Genomic DNA, 20,573 nt, shown 5'->3' on the forward strand with positions numbered 1-20,573 from the left:
TCTCAGATATTCCAGATAAGTTTAGTAATTTCAATTTGTAGTTTTCTCATCTCTCAGTAAGGAGACTGAAATGTAGAAAGTGAACTTGTGATTTTTTTTGTAATTTCAACACATTTGCAAGTAGCCCATCATTTGTCAGATTGTGCATTGATTTCTAGGACTATAGCCAATTGTTTTCTTTAAACAAGTCAGTGTAAATACTGTTTGCATTAAAGGAGCACCTTTATTTTATGGAACTGGCCAATGTGGTTATAAAAAAAGTGCTAAACTTAAACAGCTTGGGACAAAGCCATAAGAAATTTGTTCGATCTTAAAGATGCCTGCTAGTATTTTTTTAGTAACTGAGTAACTGCATACTATACTAATTAACATTTATAATTAAGATTTATTTTAAAAGCTTATACTTATTCAGGTAATTAGCTAAGAATAATTGAGCCTAGTCTTTTTTTTTTATTAAAAAGGTAGGGCACTATGGATAACAATTTTCAAAAAATGTACAGGTAAAATAACACTTCTTGAATAGACACAGAGCAAATGGAGTTAAATTCTAGACTTTGCTGTGAGCTGTGACCCCAGTCTGTGAGACATGCTAAAATAGAAGTGCTTTGCCTTGACTAGATTAAAAAAGTTGTTTAGATTGGAAATTTGATCAGCTATATATAAATATATACCTGATTTTTAGTATGCCAGTTTTAACATTTAAAGACATATTTGAGATCCTGAAATGCTGCAAGAAGCTACTGTTGTAATGAGCTATAAGAGCATGTGGTTGTATGCAATTAGGATTAGCTTCATCTAGGAGAACATGGGCACATGGCCGTCCTGTTTTGGAATACATGACTGCATTTTAAGCTTTCACTTAGAGCAGATTAAAGCAAATACACCTGTTTCCCTGGAGACAGCCCTAACTGGAAATTTGTGGGAAAGGAGGACAGAGAATGTCTGAAGAGAGATGTGTGAGAGGAGTACTGAGAATGTCTGACCATTACTGATGAGGGATAAGAGAGAGTAGGATAGAAAATGTCTGAAGAGAGATATATGAGAGGAAGATGGAGAATGTCTGACCTGGCAGAAGATGAGAGAACAGCAGCTAGGTGTTGCGAAGGAGAGTAAGAAAGATAAACATGCTTATCTAGTAGCAAAGAGGTGTCTGCATGCTTGTAGTGATACATAGCTATGTAACTGCATGAATGGTTTCTACCCTGAGCCTGGTGGTATGTACAGCTGGAATTTGTATCTGGGCTCAGAGATATAAATATGAGCTTCTCTGTACAGTAAGGTGTCTCTGGTTGAATCACAACTGGAGTCCGTGCCCTCATACGCCACAGAAATTGGCTGCTTTCTGCTCATAACTGACTTTGTGCATGTTGCTTACTGATGGAGAGTTGTCAGTTCATTTAATTAAGAGTGTGAGTTGGTAGATATTGAACGAATCTTCTGACGTAAAATTGCTGCATCTCTATAGGAGTGCTAGACTGTAGTAGTGTGAAGAAAGCTCACCTACTGACTGAAAGTAACTGAAGTGGTTGCATATTCTTCTGCATTGGACCACAGGGGATCCCATCTTAAAGTGGCTCTGGGCAGCTTCAAATAGTCTAAAGTGTTCTGTGAAAAGATAATTCGTTTGTTGAAAATTACATTTACTTCTGGCTGGAAGTACTCCTGCAGAAATAAGCACATCTGATGTAAATTAGAGTGCATAATAAACTGAAATTTGTTTCTTGTGTGTGAATTCATTGACATAGTCTTTCAGCCCTTCCAGTGTAGCCTACTGGATTTTCTTTTGTCTACTTGCGTTAAATATTATAAATTCCTGACTATAGGAAAACATCTAATTGGTGTAGCTATGCAAATGTTCTCTAAATACCTGATGTATGGCAGAGTAAATCACTGCTTTTATTAACAGACAAAAGATATTGGTTGAAATGAAAAGAGTAATAGAACAGGTAATTAAAAGCAATAAAAAATATCTTGAAAACATCATATACCAACATGCATTACTTCTGTTACATGGACAAGCAAATTAATGATAGTTTTGGAGAGGCTAGCAAAAAACTACAAAAGCATGAAAAGGCTCAGTATATGTGCAGCTCACTTTTTGTTAGCCAGTTATTTTTCTTTGACACCTAGAAAATTCTTCTTGTCAGTGTGCAGAGGAGGGTATGTCAGGCTTCCGTATGGCATCTGTGAGTGACTAGTATGCTGTTCATAGGCCATGATTTTGGAAACGGTGTGGACCTCCCTTGACCCTTTCTCCTCCAGTGCTTGATGATATTCTTAGCAGTCCCAGCCTGTGTGTGTGTACCTGCATTGAGCAATTCCTGTTTAATGCGTTGTTTGTAAAAGTGAGAAAAAATAATGAGTGTCAAGTTTCTCTCAAAAATGTGTATGACCTGCTGAAAAATGCATGTGTAAGATTATTCTTTATGAATTGTAAATACTATTTTTTAAAAAAATCCAAAAGGTACAGGGAATCGATCATTCACACAGGATAACACAGTTGCTGCAGTCAAATCACCATTCAGTTAAAAAAGAAGAGGCAACATCCTCTCATTGTGGGAAAGGTTCCAACTTTAATTGCTCTCAATTACATTTTGTACAACTGTGCTATGATGACTTATTTTTTCCTTTAAAATGCTAGTTTTAACTGTCTGTAGAATTACTGTTTAGGCCACTAATTTAACTCTTTGACACCTTTTGAAGAAATCAAGAATATAAGACTGATCAGCTGAAACGTCTTCAGACTTACTACAGCATATGCAATACATTGGTTCTTGCCATTCTACCTATATTGGAAAGAAAATAAAGTTCATAAATAAGGTACCTGCAAGTGGAGCACTTGGAAAATTTCCATTTCGGTTTTGTCTTTGTTCTGCCTCAGCTTAATGAACCACATTTGTTCAAATTCAGAGATGTCAGTGGAGCAGCAGCAAGAACATTTTGGTGCAGTAGTTGTATGTCTTGCAGTCAGTGGCTCTATTTAGCATGCAGGAAGTTTATTGTGGTTCACTTCTCATTCTTTCCAAACAGTATAGAATATAAATTGGTGCATCTTCATTTCCAAATAAGTGTTCCTTAACAAAATGGTAGTGACTGCAGCACCCATTATACAAGCCACATCAAAAGCACTGAATAGATTGAAAAGGTGAGGAGGAATAGGAAGATAAGAAGAAATTTGACAAACTGCTTGTCCATAATTCTCTCCAGGAAAATTCTAGATTGAAATTCTAAGTAATTCACATTTGCAAAATGAAATTAACTCATCTTGAAAGTGCAGTACACTGCATGTCTGTGATAAAATTAATTTATCATTTTAGCAATGAAGCACAAACAACAAAGCTAGAACCAACCAAAATAGCTTTCCAATATTTGAATTTCTTCATGTGTTATTTGATGGTAGTTTTCATTTTATGAGCACAGATCTTTAAAACATATTAACCTCCTATTATTTGTGCTGTTTATGTATATGTAGCATTTCATCAGCATATGCACACAGTCTGTTTGCTATAGGAATGATGTAGTCAAGAAATATTATGAAAAGACTGATCTTTCAGGTTTTCTGCACAAAATCTTGACTTCTTGAAAACTTGTTACAAGCACTGTATATTTTGTTTCCCTGTGATTGCCATCTGTGCAAGATGCTTGTTTGCACAACTCTATACACAAAAAGTGTTGGAAATTCTTTGTGGCAGGACAGGGCCATGCACAACCTCTGGCTATTTACTGATCTGTAAAGCAAGAGGAAATACGCATGTAAAATCAGAATTTTATGGTAGTATAGATTACTTCAGAGATTTTAAAAAGGCAGGTTTTAAGTACAGTCTGTGCTGAATTGGTACTGAAACTTTAACTGGTGGAGCATTCAAGCTGTCCAGATTTCAGGAAATGGAGCGAAGTTGCTCAGATAAATCAGAAATTGTTAGATTCTTCTCTTGGATATTAAGTAGGTTTCTCTCCAGCAGGAGAATAGCTTTCTGGCTTTATTATAAGACCATTTTTCTAAGACAAGAGTTACTCTCAGCTTCTGCTTAATACTGATTAGCCAGTAAATCTATGTTTGTGCATTTGGTTGGTGTCAAAGAGGAAGCAATGTAGAGTTTGTAAATGTAATGTGTTGATTCCAAGGAATTTGGGTTTGGACTGTTCCAAAAAGTTATTTGTCCAGATCAAATGGTGAACGCTACAGTACTAGGCTAATAAGAATGTTTCTTGGCAAATGTAGAAAGAGTAACATTTGAAGAAAAGCACTGTAATGGTAAAAAAATCCTGAGACCTACCACAAAGCCACCCCTCTTTCATATCATAGTATCAGTATCTTGTTCTCGTAGGTTTCCTGAAGCTCAAAATACTGATTCCTTTAAGCTGGGCTTCCCTTGTTTGAGAAGTACTGTTTGGTTTTGGTAATTTGGTGTGCTAGTTAGTCTAGTTCCATTTCTTGCTTGAGAGCCATTCAAAGCTGTTTATTTTGCAAGCGTAATATTTAGAGGGACAACACCTGATAAATTTGCTGCTGTTTTTTGTTGGATGAGTGGTTCTTTGTGCTCACAAGGCTGAGATCCTGGATTTAACAGGCATTGCCAGCTTCTCCTGTCTAGCAAAGATACAGGCACTTCTAACGTGACTGTGTGCAGGCTGGCACAGTGTCTAATGCTCGTTCAGAACTGCATGGTATTTGTGCGTGGGGTATTCTGTTCATTAAGTGATGGGACTCCAGAGCTGCAAGGTGAATTGCTTGCCAGGGAGGATGCAGTGGGGAAGACCTGCGGCCACAGGTGGGATTAGCCTGCTGAAAGGGTTTCTCCCACTTGCAACTGAAGGGGAGCCACCTTTCTCTTGGGCAGTTTCTGCCTTCACAGTAGAGGTGGCTGAGATGAACCTGAACCAGCTATGGATTATACCAAAACCCATGGCACAATCCAGAATCAAGGTTGTGTGGCTTTCATACACAGGACAGCAAATCGGTAGCTTTACAAGGCTGCTGCTGTGCACTTCTGCTGTCTGTTCTGGGAGAAGCAAATTCTGAGAGAAAGGAGACACTTAGGGCAGTTAGGATGTCAGCCTTCTGAGCGTCACTAGATGCATCTTTGTGTTTCTTGTTTGTTATAGTTGGGGGTTATGAAGATTCCTTAAATGTGATGTATCACATGGAAAAATACAGAGACACGCCTCATCTGCTTAGTGGCGAGAGATCCTCAGAACCAAAGGACAGGAACTGTGGGAATCCAAGAGCTAGTCTGAAGCATCAGAGATGTCCCAAGAATATTTTGGGGTTTATTTTTTGATAATTTACTTCCTGACAAAAAAAGTAATCCGTACCTGGTATCTTTCAGTGACCTAATTTATCAGCCTGTTGTATACTTGGGACGCTGAAAGGGGTTGCCAGCGAGGTAGCTGAAGCCCTCAAAGAGAACTGTTCAGCAGTGGTGCCTCTTCATCACGACTCTGAAGAGAAGTTACAGAACAGTGACTTGAATTATGAAGTCCCTTTAAGAAAAGGCATTTACAAACAACTTTTTTATCTCTTTTAGTTTTGCATAATGTATAAAACATGATTCTGTGCCCATTTAATGAAAATAGACAATACAAAAAGCAAGTTTAATTAAAACTCGTAACTGGAGATGTCAGAATGCTGATCACAGGTCTGAGTGTACTTCTTTCTAAATTTAGTTATGTATTCTGAATTTCATGATGGATATTATGTACTCAGTGCTTTGGGAAGTCATGCATAATGTAACAAGGATTTTCACTTAACAGTACCTCTAGCAAATATTCTCTGTGCTAATATTGTATGCCAAGTAGAATGTGATATAACAAATGATTTATTTATTTTCAATAGGTCATTAAATTTTATTCTGAAAATTTTGTGAAACTGCAAGAACTTAAAAAGGAAGTGTAGCCCATTTAACTTACACGCGTGAGGAGATAGGTTTGTGGATGCAATCAAATCACAACTGGATTTTATAATCAGGTGCCTCTACTGAGGCAGAAATAATTTTAGTGACTCCGTAAAGCTGAAATCCTAAATTTGTCAGCTGCAAAGAGTAGTAGTCCTGAAGAAAGCAAAAATTTTATTTTAAAGATAAAATGTTCACCTTGAAAAGAAACGTGACTTACGTAAAAAGGACCAAGCGCTTAAGGCCTACCATTTCTCAGATGGAGAAATACTGCTACCTCTCTGAAATTATAATAATTTTTAACATTGTTTCAAAGTCACAGTTCTTTTGCTTCTTTGTCTTTAATGTAACAGATGAAAAAGATTTCTAAGCCAAAAAAAAAAAAAAAAAAGGAAAAAAGATTGGTTTTCATATAGCATTTTAAGTATTAGGTCAAGAGTTGAAGAATTATGTAAACCTAAATCATTGTATGACAGGTAGTGGAGAAAGTAGCAACTGATCATAATTTTTATATATGGGGTATGTTATGGTTGCTGCCTTTGGATTTTTGTCAAGATTGAAATGGTAAACACAGGTGACTGCTAATTGATCCTTTATGTGGCTTTGTAGGTTCTCAGACCCAAATATATCTTGAGGATGTGTCTCTAGGAGGTGCTAATGGGAAATCCTGTGTGTCAGTTTAGGAAAGATTTTTAAAGATTTATTTCTGCCAGTGCTAAAACACTTACATCAATCTGAGATTACTTGGGATTTTTGTTTTATTTCTTAAGAAGTGATGATTTGCCTCGGAACCAAAAAATATGGGTTGAAGTGTCATCCTGCAATCTGATGCGTTGTGTAGATTATTGCTGGAATCCCATAGGGACCTTGGAGATGCAGTAAATGGTATGTGTGCCTCAGCAGCTTGCTGGAGGTGCATAGCTTAGCACACCAAGGCATGTGCCTGTGAGTTTGGTGTTCCAGCAGTGGGGTGGTTCCAAGACCAGCAGAACATCATGGTATTCTGGATCCCAGGTCTGCTCGCTGTTTGAACAGTATGTCGTCGTATACATACAGTCGAGTGTATGGCACAGAAACCAAACCTGCTGTGGAGGTTTTGTTAAAGATGTAACTGTACGATTTGAATTTGTTCAATATGAAAACTATGTGGACCTTCCTGCATTTTGATTTTTACCTATTTTATGCTGTGTGAAGGCTTTCAGTGCTCCACAAAGACTGGAGGGGGTGGACGGTGCTGCCTGGAGCAGGTGAGACCAGCTGAAGTCGGTGGCTGACATGGACCTCTGTGAGGTCACTGCTTGGTGGCAGTTCTCCTCTCCCACATCCTGCTCATACACTTTGCTTTTCCAGTTGCTATGTTTCACCTCATATATGAGAACATGAGCATTTCTTGTTGAACTGATCAGTCAGTCTGTCTGCTGGCTGGGTGCCAGACCATCTGGCAGATTTGTTTGTGTTTTTTTTTTAACTCGTGATCTATTCAGAAAGTAGACTTACGGAGTCTTTTTGTCCTTGAGCAGGACAAGCATTAGCTCTGCTTCTCAGTTTTCAGCAGACTGGACGAGCATTCTTCAAACCTGTATCCAGGCTGGTGAGCTGTATGATAGTTGGTAAGATCTAAAGGAGAGAAAGTGAGGAAATAGATCAAATACTTAACGAGTAAATGAGCAATCTGTTTTCAGGCTGGCCTAACAAGTAACAGGTTTGTAACAAGGAAGTTCAGTGTAGACTCTAGAAATACATTCCGACAGTGAGATTATCTAGTAAGTTTGTGATGAGACTGTAGGAGCCTCGTTACTGAGGGCTTCAAAACCAAAGGCAGGAATGATGAAATTGTACCTTCTTCACTGGGGAGTGGGATGGAGTCAGTGGCCACCAGCCCTGTTTTTCTGGAAGTCTTTGTTTTCTGTTGAAACAGTTGCCCTGTAGCATGTATGGAAGAGGCTTCTGTGTCAGGATAGATGTCCCAACTAGGAAGGTGAGAGGCAGTTTCTGGACTTTTGGAACACGGCCATTCACTGGGCTCTTCCTCTGTCAGAGGGCACTTAACGGTATTTGTCTGTGGGTACTGAAGTTATCAGGGTAGTGAGATTAAGCAGTCATCCAGTTGCTGACAGCCTCAAGAAGTTATTGCTGCAGCAGTTCAGCTGGTCTTTGAACTCCTTACAGCAAATCTGAAATGCAGAATAAATTAATTTTACTAATTTAAACAATTTAAAACAAGCAAAGGTTCTGGAGGATGATAATATAATGCAGTTAGAGCCTAAACTTTACAGAATAACTCATGAATATTATACAGCGTCAGGCTTATGTTTTATTTGATGGATTTATTTTTATTGGTAGTGAAGATAGTGCTTTTCATCAGTGTGGCCTATAAAGAAAGCGTGGCATGGAGCTGTACTAAATTCTGTTGCTGGTGGAGGTCTATTAGGGTAATAAAAGCTTACGCCTTTGTAAGTGTTGTGGGAGTGAATTAATGAGTACTGGCAATATGTCTACACTCAAGCCAGTAGATCCTCTTTTCAGTTTGCTATTTCTATTTCCAGTATTTACTAATGTATGGCAAGTCATAATTGCAAGCAGATTGTGTAATGCCAAAAAGTCAGTAGAGCATATGAGCTGTTTGCACTGGAGTTCATAATGAGCAGTAAAGTTAGGCTAAAATTACTTTTCCTGACAGCTTTTTAAGCATGCTACAATCTATTTTTAAATTAATAAGATTAACATTTATCCTTCTTATTCTCCCTTTCCTTGACATTTTGTATGTATGTTGCAAGTAATTGGGAATGTGGTGGGGGGACCATCTTCTAATTATTGGTAACATGATAGATAAAGCTCAACAGCTCAGTAAAAAGACCAAAACAGTATTTAAATACCTACTTTAATTTGTTAGATACATTCTTTTCTTTTTGAGAACTTAAAAATGGTGGGTAAAATGAAGGTATTAAGGAGTGATGTATGAAAAAAAAAACCCTAGAATAATCTAAAAATAAACAGTTCAAGAAATAAAGTTGCTGATGAAGTTTCAGATAGTGATATGATTCAGAGAACAATCATTAACTGGGAAAGTTAACTGTGTTTTCATAAGAAGTTGTATCCTTTCCTGGTTCTGAAAGAGTACTTTCTTATTTAGATATATTTGCTAAGTTCAATTCAATGCACAGTTAAAAGCTGAAAAACTTACTAGGATTTGAGGAACTGCTTACTTTTGTTTATTCTTGCAATCCTTTTTCAGTCTGTGAATATAAATTAGGTTTGAGGCTCTTAGCCTTACCAAAATCTCCTAAGATAGGAAGCTCAGAAGTAGTAAATTTTGTTAGCAGCAGAGAATGTATACCTTCATAAATGTTAAATTTACAATATAGCACCTGCTTGGATGAACTTAACTTTTCTTCCATGTATCTGCTGTATTTAAGATGCTTCTACTTAAACTATTAATTAGTAACTTTCAAATAATATATGATACGCATTTTAGAAAAATAAGTAAAATCTGGTTGAAATCTGTTTCAATTTTAGATGGAGTAAGAGTCAACTTGACACTAACCATGATTAAAAAATGAATAGTAATCACTTGGCAGATAAGTGGTGGCTCTTTTATAATTTGCTAAAATCATTATGGAACTCATCATCAAAGGAAAAAATGGGACTTAAAGTAGCATAAAAAAGCACCAAATTTTGTGTAAAGTCCAGTGTAAAACAACTGTGCCTTAGAATACTGAAATAAAAGCAAAAGTAGCAGTGTTTACTTGTGTAAACCACTGTGAATTAAGAGTATGTTGATTCTAATCAGGTTTATAATTAATGATTCAATTCACTGATGTAAATTGATCCACTCTGACTTTGCTATCTCTGATTCCTCGAGAAACAAATGTAAAATAGCATTGTTTTGGTACAGTATGAAAAGTTCAATTTGTACCTGCCTGTGCAATGTTAATAACATTATGTCTAGCCATACCTAAGCTTGATCATTCAGACAGTTTTACCAAAATGTAATTTTCAGGGAGTCTGATAGAGCCATGTTTCACAAAAGCTATTCCCACAAGAGCTAAATGCCAAAGTAATCAATCATATAGTGTACTGTATGCTGTTGTTATGGATATAATACATTATTTATGCAGTATAAAGATTTTTCAGGTGTTGTTGAAATGAATAGGCAAGCGAATGAACAACTGCAAGGTATAATATGCCCTTAGCTGAAAATTGCTGTTTCCTAGATTAAAATTTGTAAAGATGCCTTCAATGCTTACGGCATATTTGAGATTGATTTGCTGCAAGTATGAACTTTCAAGGGGTAGCAGGAAGTCAGTTAGAAAGCTATAATACACTAATTACACTTACAGATGAGTGCCTGTTCTTCTACTCTTAATATTTGCATACCACTTGTATTTTGGTTACTAAAGCCAGAAGTTGTTACTCAGTCACTGGAAATAGGGTAGAACATTTTGGCAGCAGTACAAAACCCAAAGACTGAGGTAGAACAGTGTGGGTTCCTCAGTGAGCCATTGCATGTGATCACCACTGATACATTTAATGAATATAATTAGGCACCAGCTTAGGCTTTTGATGGAAAGTTGTCTAAACCTGCAATTTTCCCCTCATTGCATTGTTTGAAACATTTTGGTTTTGTGCTGAGAATGAGATGATAGTTGTCTTCACCAGATTCATTTAATGAACTGCAATGTTTGTGCAAGAAGCCCTACAAGACTGATAGAAAAAAGTACAGTGGTGGGGAAAAAATGGCTTCCATAAATGACTACGTGTTGAAATGACCTTCTTTCCTTCTGCCTGTCAGATCTGGAAGTACTTTCTAGTTGGTTTGCAGGAAAACCTGCAGTCATACCTGCAGAGTAATTTTCAAACTGTGATCCTGTTACACTACCTGGCCGAAGAGATTGGTAGCTCAGGGCCTTTGAGGGGCAAAGGCAGAGTGCTGCTATACTTGCTGTCTTTGACAGATTTTTATTAGTTACCTACACACTTTTTGAGCCCATGTAAACTCTTAACATCTTCTGTATTCTTTGGCAAAACATTATTGGCTTTACCGCTTGCCATGTGAAGAGGTGCCCTCGGGTGTTCAGCCACATGTTCCCTAGTTCTGCTTGCTGTTGATTTAATTGCTCTATATCTGCTGCTAGCTGTTTGCTGGTTTTCTACCTCCTTCTCAGTCAGCTTCAGTGCTGTTCTCATGCCTTCTTACTCTTCCTCTTTCCTACTCTCTCCAGTTTTTTAAATAACTTCAGTCAGCTTTTCTCACCGTCGTGGTTCCATTTGTCAGCACTCTGTCATCTCCATCAGATCTCCATCAGATCTCTCAACAGTCTTTCTCTTTGTCCCTTTCACCTTTGCCTTACGATTCTTCCCTGTTCATCTTTGATTCCCATTCCCACACTGGCCTTTCTTACCTGTCAAGCTGCCACATTTCTTCATGCCCTTCTTTTCATCGGCAATGTAGCAGGCATGTTTCAGTTCTACTCAATAGACATCATCCATCCTATTCTTTAGCAACTGCTCTGTGATTTCCCTCTTAACACAGCTCCTCTTCTCTGAGAGCCCTGACAATCAGCCTCTTTTCACCTGTTGCTTGTTCACTTGGTTTTTCCACATCTGCTCCAATTTTTAGGGGCTTTGCAGATGTGACCACCCTCTGTTTTGATGTCTGTCTTCTCTAGTAGTTCATAGTTTGTAATTTCAGGAATCTCGTAGTCTTCAGTCTCTTTAACAGCGTTTTGAACAGCTCTGCCTTTTGCTTTTTTCCTCCTGTTAGTGGAGAAATCCTGTCTATGAATACGAATTGTACTAATGAGTCTTATCTGAGGCTCTCTACGCCAGCTCTACCTTTCTGTCCGAATTAGAATCTTAGCTGATGTTTTGTGGCTTGGCCGATTCTCAAGAAAACAGTTACTATGGATATCACTGCTATCTCTCACTTTAGCCTATGCCTTAGTATTGCTGTGGTCACTTTGTGGTGCTTATCTAAATCCTTCTTAATGCTTCTTTTGTTCTTTCATTTTCCACAGATGACAAATTACATGCTCGCTCTTTCCTGAAGAGAACCCTTCTGTAGCTTCTCCCTGTACTGACATTCCTCAGCACTATTGCACACATGATGCTACATTTTATCTCAGTTCCCTGTGTAACGCTAACTCTCAGCAAGTCATCTTTTTTTTTTCTTTGAAGTTGCTTTACATTATTTTGGACCTGAAAAAATATTTTTCTTTCAATTAGTTGGTCTAGAAGATCTTGCCTCATATAAATCTTTATTGTTTCTCCTACTTGACATTTTAAGATATGTCTTTCCTCTTCATTCATATATATAAAATTTCTGTCAAGGGATATTATGATTTTCTGTCTGCTGGTGGATGGCTGCTAGTCTACCTCAGAAGCTTTTTTAGTATCTTTATCCAGGATCCCCTTTGCAGCCATGCCTGTGGAAATAGGAGAGGGCAGGTCTCCTGTTGTGTCATGCCCATTGCTCTTAATCTTCCCCAGGCAGTTTGCTTCCTTGTCCTTCTTCATCTGTTCCTTTTTGTCTTCCACTTAACCCTTAGGCTCTTTGGTCAGGAGTTGTCTTTTTGCAGAATTCTGTAGAAAGGGATTCATGGCTTGGGAAGGTGATTTGACAACAACAAAAAATAGTAAATGACCCTGCAAGTATGCAGCATCAGTCAGGTGCTTTCTGATTTACTCGTTACTTGTTTGCAAATTTGAACAAATGTGAATCTATTGCTGCTGCTAAATAGGTTCTGAATGAAGGCAGAGAAGGTCTTGTTCACACAGCAAGCAGCTGAGTCAGTGCCATGAGCAGCAATGCTACTTCTGAGTTTCTTTTCCTCAATTCTGTATTTAGGAGCACCAGTAGCAGTTCAAATAACTTTCACTGTGAGGAATTAATTTGATTCATATTTTTCTCCTTGTAAATGTGCTATTTTACATATGTATTTTGTAGAATCATTTTGACTACGTGAGTTAAGCAGGACAGTGAAAACATGAAGGTCTTGTAGGACAAGTGCTTAATGTCAGTGTTGCATACTGAATACCAATCAGTTCTTTCAAGAAAAAGAGCAGAACTAACCAGCTTACAGAAATCATGTGACTTCTGAGGTTTCCCTTCTGATTATTTCATGTCAGTGTTGCTGTTGATCTGTTAATTCTTGAAAAACACGTGGCACTAAGCAAAGGGTGCTCTCTGCTCCCAGTTTCTGCTGTGAGGAGTGGTGATGGTGGGACACCTCTGCTGCATCACAGCAGAGGATGCAGTTCCTTCAGGCTTGTTCAGAAAGCAATACAGAGAAAATTCTCTTGTGTAGGCACTGTCTCTGTGGACATATGCTGAGGTTCCCTAGAGAAGACTGATGTGTTGAAATGTTTGAACACAGAGACTACTTTGGAGAATTGCTTTCTGTGTTTGAGCTGACAGCCATGACTGCTGTGAACCTAAAAGTGGAGAGAAAGAGAGAGTGTAAAGAGACAGTCCAAGGATTACGTGAGGAGAATATAAATTTTAAAACAGTGCTCTGCGTTATAATTTTCTGGGTTTGTTGTTTGGGGGTTTTTTGGTGTTTTTTTTTTGGTTTTTTGTTGTTTTTTTTTGAGAGGGCCTTAGCCTTGTGGACATGTCTGTTGGCATATTTAATTCTCCCAGACTTTTGTACTCATTTCTTTTTATAAGGCACAGCAAATAAAACCCTTTTTTTTTTTTTGTTTTCCTGTACTACTTGCTTACTTGCAAGCAAAATGATACCTGACAACCTAGCATTAGAAAGATTTCAAAATAAAAATTGTTTAGACTTTTCTGGTTTGAAGCCTTTGCATTATTAAATGCTTTACATCAATTTTGTTTCAGACAGGGATTTAGTGTGCATGGTAGTAGCACCTCTGTATAGCTGCTGCCATGACAGGTGCAGGAAACTTTATACTTTGCCAGAGATGAAGCTACTACTGTGTTAACTCAAATGCCAGAGACTTTGTTTATGGTACTAAAAATCCTGGATTTGATCTGTTACAGCAAATAAATCAACTGTGTGCTCATGCCCATATATTATTACACTGGAACTATTAGCTTGCACTCCTGTGAAATCAAGCAATCTCTAAAATCAAGAGTATATGCAGAAGGTTAAACCCTTCTGCTTATCAAAATTTCATATATTTTAGTGGGTGCTACCCATCTAGAAGCTTAGTTTCTTTTAAGTTGTATTTTCATGTCTGTAACATGAATTATATTCAAGTTAACAGAATAGTTGTTTTATTCTGGCCTTTTCCACTAGAATTTTATTAGCTTACCCTTTTGTTAAAATACCATCAATAATTGTGGCTAGTAACAACCTGAAGAGTCTTGCTTTACAATAAGTATTCTACATGGGTCTTATAAGAGCAAATAAAAAACTGAAGAGGATAAGGTCTAGTTGTGAGACATACCCATTGTAATTCAAGTGCAGATAAGAACAAATACATTAAAAAAAACCCAAGTCTTTGAGTAGATTTAGAAGTCCTCAGCCTTTCATTGTGATGTAGATGAGTTTGTAATTGTAAATTTACCAGATTATATTGTCTTTCTATATATACATTCATTATGTTGCTATTAATTCTGGTATGAACTATGAGTACTTTGTAGAGATCAAGTCTACGGATAAAACATATACTTACTACTATTAAAATGACAGAAGCTTTACTAATATAAAAAAACCCAGAAGTACATGTGTGGAAATTTCTACGTTTTTGTGTTATCAATGGTTCTGAACTGTTCGTGTGGTAGGAGCCATTTCCAGCACAAATTGCTTTACTGTAGTTATACAGCAAAGATTTCAGTGTCAGTATATATGCACCAGTGTATGCTAGTTTGGAACGCAGACTTGCCCGTTCACTGACCACAAAATGTGGGGCATTTAGGAATGCCAAGAAAGAAGATCAAGTATTTTCACGTACGTTATTTGAGACCACTGGTAAAAGCAAGTTTCTGCTGTCTAAACTAGGCTAATTGTATTATTCAAGATATCAGGTTGCTTAAAAAGGAACAAAGAACGGGTGGATGAAATTGAGTCTTGGTGTGACTGCCAGTGATTGGGAAGGGTGAATGGTTTGGAGATGAAGCTTAGAGTTATCTGTCCCTTCTACTGAAAACCAAGAATAATATTCTGTAAAGTGGTGTGAAAACCAGGAGCTATGGCTAACTCCTCCCAGAGCCTGAAGATCAGTTAGATCATCTTGGTGCAAAGGCTATGTCTGTCTGTCTAACTGGCCACCTTGGTTTCTTCAGTCTTTGGTTTCCAGTCATTCTGGCCAGACCCATGGAACTTGGCCAACCTTTCTGAAACAGCTGACCCTGTTCAAATCCACATCACCTCCTTTTTGTGGTGTGCCTTGAATGCACCTGTGTACTTCAGACCCAAGAGGACAGAAAGTCCTACAACAACCTGTTCTCTGTTCTTGCCACCCTTCTGTATACCCAATCCTACTTAGATCCATAAGAAGAAGCGAGCCTAGGAGTGGCAAAACTAATTGTGGAATGGATGTGTCACCAATTGTAATTAATGTTCAGTGTTGATGCAGGTAACAGAGCGTAGATGATAAGAGGAAGAAAGCTCGCGTGACTTGGTCACAGCTCATGAAGGCTAACCTTACATACCACTGCCCACATCTTAGAAACGTGGACAAAAGGTGGCTTTTCCCCTCTTAGCTTGCAAGATCCTTCCCTTGGTGGAAGTGATGCTTTCTCTCTGGATTTGAAGGCTATTGGTAAGTGTTAGGTGGTATGGAGCATAGCTGTCCAGTTTCAGCATGGTTTAGGCAGCTCTTTGTAGGTTTGATCAGCACTTGGTTTGCTCCACTGGCTCCCAGTGAGTTTTCAGTATCTTGATCTTCAAAGCAACTGTTGGATCAAACACCCCAGCTACATCAAAGGCTGTATTTCTATTTGTGAACTGCCAAAATAGCTGTATTCCTTTGGGGCAATGTAGATGATGAAATATCAGAGCAACCATGTATCAGCTGGGGACACAGTATTGTGGGTTGGGGGTACAAGCTATTTTAAAAAAAAAACCCACAAACACAAACTGCGAGGCAATCAGGTGAATCCAGGGTAAGATGTTTTAAAGGGAATGCTACAAAACCTCTCGGTGAATATGTTCCTTCATAAACATGATGCAGCATGAGCTCCCATTTTTACCTGAAAAATAACTGTCAAAAAGAAGAAAATTAATAAAATTCAGAATGCTGTCAGATCATGAAAGGCATTATATTTTGAAGTATCTTTTTATACAAACTGTAATGTGCTAAATTTTTAACAGTGGTGTATGTGTGTAGGGTAACCTCCTAGCAGTATTTAATGCTTCCAGTTTCTTAGCACTAAAATTGCAAACAGCACTTAATGGGAGAGGCCATATTATTAGCGAAAGCTAAAGGGTGGCATCATTCGAAAGGAACTGAATATTGTTCAAGCATGGCTGTTGATGGATTCAAATCGAGTCTGATCAACTTCTAAACAAACCTTAAAGGTGTTGGTTTTAGCTGATCAGAAATATTGCCCCACTGTCCTTTATAAAGTACTATGAACAGAACTGATGGTGCCTAAACAATTTCTCCCCCCTCCACCTGGATGCTAGGAGCTGATAAATTGCTTAAAGGGTTGAACTTAAAAATTGCAACTCCAGACAATTTAATTGTATAAAAAACCCTTAGTAAATTAGATATAAATTAAATACGGTAACAAATACGTATTCTATAAATTAAATCTTGGAAAACACAACACTTTCTGTACCTGTGCAGGTTTTCATGGTATGTTTTTTTCAGTTCTCCCTTTTTATCTGATGGTAATAGATTATTTTCAACTAAGTGCTTAATGCCTGGTAGAAAGGAGACATCATTCTGCTAGTTTGAACATTTGAGTCCCTTGAGTCTCTGTTTTCTTAAAAAGGTACATCAGTATCTTCATTTTAAGTTTCTCTTAAGCCTGCCTGACACATTTACCTGAGCTCTGCCAGCCATCCAGCCTTTACAAAGAGAGTACATTGTCATTATGCCTTGTTACAAAGACAACTAGAAGTTGAATTGAAGGTATTCTGTTGAGAAGCAGGGCAAAAGCTGTAGAGGAGCCTGCCCTGTTTGCCTCATCTGGTGCGTGTTTCCAAAATGACTACAGTAAGGTAGAGAGTGATCATTGTCGACTTGGTACAGCGTGGAAGGTTGAAGGCAATGAGGTTTCCAAAACCTTCAGCACAGAAGTTTTGCTGAATTTTTCTAAAATGTTGAGTTTGCATAAGAAGAATTTCTTCATGCTGCAGAGGGAGGCTATGCAAATGCTGAAATATTTTCATCTCAGTGCCATGTTCAAACTGAAAGTCTTTGTGCAAAGTTTCTGAGGAACTAGATTGCAAAATACAGGGGGCAGCCTGGTATAAAACAAGAGGTGGCTTGTCACCCCAGAGCTGAATGAAAATAGCAAGGTGATTTCCACTGATTTCTGTTCTCCTGACTGGCCTGATTTGATGTCTGAATGGGTTTCCTTCCACAGTTGGACTTTGTAATAAATGCACATTCCAAAGCACATTGTCACTGACTTTAGACATAAAGTACAGGTGGTCAAAATGTGTTCTTCAGTTAATCTCTTCTGTGATAGCAGTTGCCTTAGGAAGGATTGAATCCTGGGTCTGTACATTGCATCCTCTGTTTCTGGAGAACTTTTCCAGGAGCTATGACTTCACGTTTTTTCTCCAGCTCTTGTGGTGAGTAATGTAAAGTTAAGTCACAAGATTTCATCTTCCTGACTTGCTGATAGACATTTGAAGCAAGAGGGGGAAAAATAATGAGATTCTGTTGTTCAGCTGTGGATGATAAATGTTCATGTTCAAGTTCTTAACAGTTTCAGGGTCGTACAAATATTTTAATGACTATGTAACCGGTGATACAGGAAATATGCCCTCATGATTCCTGAGGAATTAGAGAGGCATTGCTACCAATTATTTCTTTTGTTATAGTAAGCATTACCTTGAATGCAACTCTGCAAATTTTCTGCTGGAAAAAATGATTATGAATGTGTAATGAAAACAAAGGTTTGATCTCTGTGTAATTGTCTTGTATGTGCATATATAAATGACAAAACTTAGGAAACAATGAAGTCTCAACATTTTACTGACGTAACTGAGAATATGAATGAACAGCCCAAGTCTGAAAAGATAACTGCCAATAAATGTTAGTATTAAGAACTCTGTTGCACAGTGCCACACATACATATTAAAAAATACTTTGTTCCATAAACAGCTTTGAGTAAGAATTCTCTCTTTTAAATATATGATGGATATGCACCGGTTCTCCCTCCCATTGCACCTATTCTTTCAATACAAGTAAAGAGCAAATATTTAATGTTTAAAGAAATTTAAATATACTATAATTTAATGAAGAATGCTTCTCATATGGGGAAATTCATTAACAAAAAGGTGACCTTTTTCTGTTTTCTGTTGAATCAGTAGTGCTAATGTTGTACTAAAAGATGAGCTAGAATATATTTTTTGTAAGCAAAAAATTCTTTAAAAAACCCGCAAAAACGAAATAACCATTACTGTGAAATAGCATTGGAAGTTCCTGGTAACCAACATGCTTTTCAGTTAGTGGTTATGTTACCTTGGGCACTTCACAGTGCTGCTGCGTCTGATGACGCTTCTAGTGATTGCATACACCCAGCTATAGAATTACCTTTACTGGTATTTCAAATCAGTTAAGAACAAAATGTGTGTTTAATATGTTTTTCTTCTGCCTTCTGATTGCAGATCTGGCTTTTAGCCCGTTCTTTTGCTTGCTTTCAGTGTGCTGCAGAAGTGTCTCTGGACAAGCAATAAGAGACTCTTGCAGTGCTGACTAATGTTACCCTTCGCCAGCTCATTTCCTTTCACTCACTCTATATGCAGATACAAAAGGGAGCTTTGGTGCAGTTTTTGTTTTAATTAGTTTTTTTTTTATGGTGAGGTTTGTGCACATAAAGACAGTGTTCTTTTAAAACATGGTGATGGATGGAAATGGTGAAAAATCAGAACAAAATTGAGCTTTAAATATTTAATGATAAGAAATTATTTGTAGAATGAATGATCATTTAAATTAGTACTGTTTTGGAAACTCAGCTGTGTGCATGCTGATTAGATATATAAACAAAAGGTAGTGATATCTTTAATTAAAGTTTCTTTGCATTTGTTTTTGCTTTTCAGCACAAATAGGTATGGACCTGGGTTCATGTTGCTTAGAAATGCCTGTAAGCTTTTTGTTTGCATTTTTGTGTACATATACAATTGCATAGGCATCCCCTAGTCCAACTTTATGCCTGTTAGCAAAAATTTACAAAAGTGGTGCCATCAGTTCGGGACTGCATGGAGCAGAACCCGTATCTGCAAAACCAGTCAGCTTTATTATATTATCCAAGACTTTTATGTAGCAGCATCTTCTATCCCATGTTTGTTAAGGAATTAGTGAGGCGTTCCCGCACCCTGGGGAGACTCCCTAATGTCATCCCAAGACATGCTGCAGGGACAGAGGGAAGCTGAGCCCCAGAGAGGAGGGATGAGGAGGGTCTGGGAGGAAGTCTGAAGAGCATGCATCACTTGTGGTAGATGGCTGAGACTCCCTTAGAGCAGTTAATTCAGCTTAAGCAGCATTTCACTTTTGAACTGCAAGGACACCCGGATGAGTTTTAAATCAGAGTATTTCATGAAATACAGCTTACAGCAGTGATTAATGTGTCCACAAGCTCGTATCTCTTTGCCAGTGTGTTTCTGTGAGACAGTAAAGCTTTATGTTACTTAAACACTTACTCTCAGATGACTGTTGATTAGTTGCTGCCCAAATCTCTCAGATTTGGTAGATTTGAGATGATGATATTGGGAAGGTGGACTTTCAATGTAAATTCTTCAACCTTTAACAAACAGCCTTGGAGGAGGGCATTAATAATGAAAGAAATGATTCTGTTTTGCTGGCTACAATAGCGGTGGCCTTTGACTGCAGTTGAGGGTGGTGGTTTTTGTTGTGGCCTCCCTATTAAGAGGTTTCTGGCGAGTCACATGGACTTGTTTGTTTATCTTGTAACTCTCCATTTGTCACTTGGCAGGCTGAAGAAGAGACAGTGGCCTTTCTTGCTCACAGTGGAAGTGAAGAAGAGTTTGATCCAAGTACTCTTCCTGATCCAGATAAATACAGAGATTCTGATGAAGAGCAGGATTCAGAAAGCGAGGACAGCTATAGGTATGTACACATCTTCCACGTTCATTTGGAAATGTTAATGGTTTCTAGAAAATGCTTTGTTTAGATGTTAGGAACTCATTTTACACTCATCCTCTTGCTCCCAGGACTTGGTGTACATTTGTTTGTTAGGTGGGTGCTGAACAGAAATCTGCACTAAAGGCTATTATTTTCTCTTCTGAAGCTGTATGAGAAAGATTTTTGAGTCGTTGTTGAAGGCATCTCAGTGAGACTGTTTCACGTGCAAAAACATTGACCCTGGAGTTTTCACGTGTTTCTGTGGTGGGTTGATGCAGGCTGGATGCCATGTACCCGCCAAAGCTGCCCTGTCATTCCCCCTCCTAAGCTGGACAGGAGAGAAAATAAAACAGAGGGCCCCTGGGTTGGGATAAGGGCAGGGAGAGATGGCTCACTGATTAATGTCATCGGCAAAACAGGCTCGACTTGGGGGAAAATTAATTAATT

At 38.1% G+C, this 20,573-nt stretch overlaps 1 protein-coding gene across 2 annotated transcripts in view; it reads left to right on the forward strand.

The window, feature by feature from the left end:
* DDX10 (DEAD-box helicase 10) overlaps positions 1–20,573 on the forward strand; it is a 191,828-nt gene that overhangs the window by 157,209 nt on the left and 14,046 nt on the right. The window contains exon 18 of one of the 2 annotated variants that reach the window (XR_013926326.1): positions 19,978–20,108. Coding sequence is in view for 1 of the 2 variants with exons in the window: in XM_080377188.1 (XP_080233314.1) it covers positions 19,978–20,111 (134 nt within the window). In the remaining variant the exon portion in view is untranslated. Of the gene's footprint in view, positions 1–19,977; positions 20,112–20,573 lie in introns of those variants that run through there. The other variant, XM_080377188.1, reaches the window with a different exon arrangement.

This window comes from Falco punctatus (assembly GCF_963210335.1).
Source record: "Falco punctatus genome assembly, chromosome: 2".
Classification (NCBI taxonomy): Eukaryota; Metazoa; Chordata; class Aves; order Falconiformes; family Falconidae; genus Falco; species Falco punctatus.